This window comes from Halyomorpha halys, unplaced genomic scaffold (genome assembly GCF_000696795.3).
Source record: "Halyomorpha halys isolate HHAL.00 unplaced genomic scaffold, Hhal_1.1 Scaffold1090.1, whole genome shotgun sequence".
NCBI lineage: Eukaryota > Metazoa > Arthropoda > Insecta > Hemiptera > Pentatomidae > Halyomorpha > Halyomorpha halys.
The window spans coordinates 295,421-302,025 of record NW_027114054.1 but is presented as its reverse complement, the minus strand read 5'-3'; the positions used below and the strand labels follow the sequence as shown (position 1 = coordinate 302,025).

General features: G+C 32.1%; 1 protein-coding gene across 2 annotated transcripts in view; it reads left to right on the top strand.

Moving 5' to 3' along the window:
• LOC106688252 (paired mesoderm homeobox protein 2A) overlaps positions 1 to 5,868 on the top strand; it is a 70,480-nt gene extending 64,612 nt beyond the window's left edge. For both annotated transcript variants that reach the window (XM_014432630.1, XM_014432629.1), the window contains one exon: positions 5,250 to 5,868. In XM_014432630.1, coding sequence (XP_014288116.1) covers positions 5,250 to 5,407 — 158 coding nt within the window. In that variant the 3' untranslated portion in view covers positions 5,408 to 5,868. The remainder of the gene's footprint in view (positions 1 to 5,249) is intronic.
• The last annotated feature ends 737 nt before the right edge of the window (positions 5,869 to 6,605 follow it).

Here is a 6,605-nt window from a genome sequence, read left to right as displayed (position 1 = left end):
GAGAGAGAGAGAGAGAGAGAGAGAGAGAGAGAGAGAGAGAGAGAGAGAATTGTGATCCAAATAAAATGAGAGCTTCTGTGTTGCGTTATTTGTTTTATTAGCTTATAAAATCTTTATATGTCAACTGAGTGAGTCTTGAAAGAATATATACTGGAACTTTTAAATAAGAACAAAGTAGAAAATCGAGTTACGATAAAGGTAAAAATATACTGTTGTAATTTTTGATCTATTAGATAAATTTCGTTTAGGGGAGAGATGGGGGGGCGGGAGGGACGCAAGGTGGCTGGATATCCCAGAGGCAACCTATTGATTCTTCCCGATGAACGTCCTACCAGGCGATTTCCCAGGAGACACCGGACCCCTTCCTTAATTCCCTTCACAGTTTTGTATTTTCCCATTCCTTTTTTATCCTACCCCCTCCCTCCTGATGTTTCTCATAAAGTTTCGGCTACTTTGTATTGAATGAAAAATCTGCAATTTTTCTCATATCCAATATTGTTTGTGAAACCTTTCAGATAAGTAACGCAGTTTCAACTATCCATAATCTACGATGTACGGAAGAAACGTCGTATTCACGATTTGGAAATACTTTACATTCGGTACCCTACTAAAGCTATCACAATCTGAATGGATCACTTTTCGTTGCGATTCTCGTGATAATGAATAGAAATGAGCAGCTGAGTCGGGAATAGAAACAAAGAGTCGACTCCTCTGAAAGAATCAATCTCTCAAGTGAGTTTGATCTCTCATGAGAAAGAATCAGAATTCACTTGGAGATGTTTAATTCCTACTCAGTAGAGTCTAACAAGTATGAGTGGGGGTATATTTTGTTTTTGTTATGGAGTACAGATGATCAGAACTAAAGTCAATTTATATAATACAAATTGTAACAGCTAACAAACAAGTAATAATAAAAGATAACATTTTTTTTTAACCGTAGGAGATAAATGTTATCTTAAATAATTTAAGATATTTTATTTTACTTTCGGATCATTGGTGAAGAACCTCAATGAAGATTGAAACCGACTATCGAATATCTATTTTGTGTTATTTTTATGTTTTGTTTTTTTTTAATTAAATCTTAGTGAATCGGTTTAGTTATGAGAATGGAAGTCCCATATATAACGTTAAACGATCCGTCAATAAAGTGAGGAGATAACGTATAGAAATTAAATACGAAACAAGTTACGGTAGTATCCTAAAGAGGAAAAAAAATTCCGTTTTACAATATAGAACGAATAATTACTATAATTTTAGTCTTGAATTTGGCGATTCTTCAACATTAATTTCTTCATTTTTTATTTTCCTTAATTTTTAATTCCCCACATTCGTTAGACAATAATACTGGTGTATCAGGAACGGTGGATGATAGGTCTGGGCCCTGTTTCATAATAAAGTACAAACTAATACTATTAGCTTTAACGATTTAACTTAATATAATTACACTGACTTGTACAATAGTAACTTATACTTCAGTACTTTTTAACTCCTGTAATATAACTAATAAGCCTCCCCATCCTCAAAAAAAATAAGTATCAGTGCAATTATCACGTTGTTTCTATACTCGTGTTTTGAACTAATACTGTTAGCTTTCATTATGAAACAGGGCCCAGGTGTTGATTCTACACAGCATCTCCAATTAAAAAATTAATACAAACCAATAGACCAATTCTCAGCAGAATAGGAGAAAATATATATTTGGTGATTTTTTAATCAAGTTTTTTGCTGAATAGGAAGTGATATCTCAAAAACTCTTCAAGATTTTTAAGACCAAATCACACCATCGTAAAGTAGATAAATTTCCCATCAACCATATTCTATGTTTTGAAGTATTCTATCACCTCTTTAATAAAGGAATTAACGTTTTCCAAAAAAAACTTAAATTCATTCAACACTTTTATGCAAATCAGGAGTGAAAACATTCACAAGTAAAGTGTGCTTAATAAAAAATAAAACTTCTCGCAATTGGTCAATCCGCAAGGTCCCTTGCGATAAATTTATATTACCCAAACCACATTTCTTATGGAAGATTTTATCTAATCAACAATAGTACAGTTTGGACTAAATTAACTTGAGTCATAGGTCCATATTCAGCAAAAATCAGAATATGTCGATTTCCTTTAATTCTGTTGAGAATTTGGTGACGAAATTTTTAGTTTGAATTGTGATATCAAATCACTTTCTATCCTATGGTCCATCTATTCTGATACACCCTGTAGATAAACATTATATTATAAAAATACACTCAAAATGTATCGAGTAATTAATTTTCAAATTGCAAAAACAAAAAAATTATAAGGATTAACATAATTTATTAAATATTAGAATTCAACAATAGATCATATTCATCAGTGTTATCTCTTAATATGATCTAGTCTACAATATTTCCAACCTCTACTTTTAGCATTTACACTTACCCCTTACCACATTACATTAACAGTTAAAATTACTTGCGTTTTAGCTATGATTACATCATATAATACATATCCTGTATCCTAAGACCAATCGTTTGCTCCTTGCAAATGAAAGAGATCTAAAAGAGAACTTTCGCAGGAAAAAAAAAAACATGAGTGGATAATAGTTGAAGATTAAATATGGAGCATAATGATGTGGGGGACACATGGGGCCTCGTCGGTGACAGTAATGGAAACGAACGAGGCCGACACGGCAATTTTCTAGATTAAACGTCACTACTCGCCCTCCAACCAGCAACAGTTCAACCCCCGCCCCTATAGAAAAATGATGGCTCCAGCCCTCTTCTAACCCCCATGAAATATGGTTTGACAGAGGGCATACGCCAGGATTTCTGACTTCCCAAGGGCTAAATATTGTAATGGTCCACTCAAAAATAATTAAAAATCTGCCACTGCACCCTTCCTATCCTTCTGATTGTTAATAAATCGCAGTTTTATCTGATGAGATCAGATAAAGATCGTTAATACAGAACTATGTATAATGGAAACGATTCATGCTTCTTTGTTATTGTAGGCATGAGATAGAGATGAAAATTAGTGATATGAAAGGTAATTAACAGTTTAAAAAAAAATATAAACAGAGTATTTTCCAACGTCACTAAGGTCAAAATTCCTGAAAAACCATGCTATTCATTTTTTTAAAAATAAATGATTTTATACTTATTTATAGATTGTAGATGCGATGTACTTTGTTGTGGAAACAACATTAAAGGTTGCTGAAGGTTGTGAAACACATCACAACGTCCCTCCCTGAAATCCTCAATATTTTACATTTTTATTCGGAACCAACGTTACTGTACAAAGCGACCTAACACTAAGCTCTTATATAAGTTGTTATTATTTTTTTTAAAAATATACACACAATATCATAGTTCAAGTTAATTAACATCTTCCAACTTCAGAATAATTTCTATTATCTCAATTAATGGAGATCTTTGGAAGATAAGGAGAAAAGGCGCTCTCCTAAGCACTTTTTTTTCGTGTCGGCTTTATCATGTACTATACCTTTACTAAATATTATCAAAAACTTTTCATCCTACTTCGGTCAGTTTAAAACACATTCCGAGTCACAATTGATTTCATAAAAGCTTTTCATTTGGTTAATACTTAAGAGATTATTCCTTCCTATCCCAACTTTTTCCAATTTTGTTCCCAAATTCTTATCAAATAGCTTTATAATGGTTCCACTTCTTACCGTATCATTCCCATAAACAAATGGATATCTGTTGGTAACTTATTCTCTTGTTTGGTAGTTCTAATGTTTTCATCGAGGTTGGTCAGTTTTCGATTAAAATACCTACGTGATTTACGATTTTCAGAGCATTCTTAATTTTATTTTCCCTTGATTTAGGCTCGAATAATAAGGACGCTCGGCTAGTCGAGACTCAACCATATCTATCAGGGGAAAACTAATACCTCCATCGGTTCAAACCTTTCCTTATTCAAATTCTTAACATTTCCTCAATTTGTCCTCGTAACTTCTAAGATTAGGTTAAAAAAACATCTGCGTTATTTTTCTGTAGGTATCTGCCTATAAAGTTTTTTAATCGGTTGGTTTTATGCATGCTTTAAACACTCTCTTAAATTTCTGGAATTTTAGAGAATATAATCTCTCTGTCTCTCTCTCTCAAAAAAAAAAAATTCAATAATCTTTGTAATCAATAATTAACGCATGTTTAAGATCGCATATTTTAAAATTCTATCGATTGGGTGTAGATTATTTTTTTCAAATCTTTCCCATTATTAACTCTAGCAATTTTTTATTGTTTAACACAGCACAAATATACATTTATAAAGACATTACAGACATAAAAAGTTGAATTTATAAGCCATGTTGTACTGTTTCTATGAATCGTTATCACATATCACCTACTTTGGTGGTATTTAAGTCTCCTGCCATTTCATCTTCATTTTATTCCATTTAATAATGAAAATAGAATAAGTTTGTGCTAATTTACTCAGGAACACACAAGAGTGTGAATACCGACGTTTGTTACTTTCCTTCCTTAGCTTGAATTTGTAAGTATTTCAGATTTACGGCAAGTGACAAACCTGTGGATATATATATATATATATATATATGGAATGGAAGGAGACTTTAATATCTGCAAAGTAGGTGATATGTGATAACAATTCATAGAAACAGTACAAAATGGCCTATAAATATCCATGGGTTGGTAGTTCTAAAACAATAATGAGTACAAAAGTGTGGATGCAGCAGCACAAAGGTACTTTGATTTGAGTCCAAAAACCGGGTTGGCCACTTTTCAAGCCTAGTTGTACTAGCCAGTCCAAACATACCTTTCACACGCTTGTGCACTCGCGACTTTGCTGTGTTAAACAATAAAAAATTGCTAAAGTTAATTGGAAAGATTTGAAACAAATTATCTACACCCAATCGATAGGATTTTAATGTATACGATCTTAAACATGCGTTAGTTATTGATTATTGAAATTCTTTTATTAATTAAAAAACAGAGTTTAAATATCTGTTGGTAGTTCTAAAACAATACTGAGCACAAAAGTGTGGATGTAGCACTATAAACGTTCTTCAATTTGAGTCAAAAAACTGGGTTGGCTACATATTCAAGCCTAATCCAAACATACCATTCACACGCTTGCGCACTCGGGACTTTGCCTTAGTTCGGCAAACGCGTTGCAGCACCTTACATTTTTTTCCCTAGATTTGAATTGGAAGCGACATTGTGTCCTCTTAATTAAGTTTTGAATATTCTTTTTCTTATTATTATTTATATTATTTTTCTCACTGTGCAGGTAAGATGGAAACAGATAAATGGACGGGGAAAGAACCCTCGCCCGCTTTGGGGTCGTCCTTCTCTCTCCTGAGTACGACTCCAGGCTACCTGCTTGGCCCGTCCCATCCCCTCCACGGCAACAAGATATCACCTGGCCTTGCCTCAAATCTTTTCTGAACACTTTTTCAAAAGTTAGCAAATGTTAATCGGACTGAGTACAGTGAAACATGTGAACTGATTTGATCATGTTAGGAGGAAGCACTATTGACAAGAGAAATTTTTTTTCTTGTTTAAAATATCTATCATTAAATGTATCAGACATACTAGTGCTGTATTTATTTATGTATATATGTAAATAGGCATGTTTTTCATAATATTCGTAAGTTCAGGATTATTTCAAATAACGATATATATATAAATATAAGTATATTTTAATGTCCCCTTGTTGAATCAACGAAGATTAGTGTTATGAAATGAAATATCAGTATGATTTTACACAAAATATCTGATTAAATTTAATCCTGTATGCTAGAGATAAAAAAAAAAAATTGAAAACATAGTATTGTATAAACTTTCTATAGAATCTCATATTCTCAACTGATAAACTAAAGCATCTTGCTGGGTTTTATAAGTGTATACTGCTGATTTTTTTTTTAAATGTCAATTTGATTTTATTTAATAAAATATAAATAAACATTGTTTAACTCTAGATATAGTATATTCTTACCCACTACCATTTTCCAAAAAAAAAAAAATTAAAAAACATGCTTCCTATCCACCATCATATGAACCATACTAGATTTCTTAAGAAACAATTTTGAAGGATCTACTCTAAAAAATGAAAAAGGTTCACATTACATCCTGCAATAAGACTGCTATAATTATTTTTTTATTTATTTTATACCAGATCGGCCTGGTGGACTTTACATGGTCGATATAACCGTTACAATATTTTTTTTTTTTTAACAATTGATTATGGGGGAGGGATATAGTCTCATACAAAAGACACCTCTAACTATATACAATGTCATAATAAAAAAGAAATAAGATAAAATAAATAGATAAGAATAATGCTTCTTTATAAAAGACAAAAGTAAAAATAATGATATTTGTAGAACAAAACAAACAATTGTCCTCTAATGGTAAAAAGAAACAAGTTAATTTGAAAGAGGGACGAGAGAAGAGAAAATAATAATAAGTAAAATAGAGGTAGTATGAATAATGAATTAATAAATATAGAATTTATAATAGAATATCCAGTAGCAGCCTGGGCTTCAGTCTTCGGGCTGAGGTTGGGTTTCGCAGGTTGTAGGTCACTGCTCCTTTAACTGTCGGTAACTGGGAGTGGAACTCTATAGTTATTATATAAGTTCAA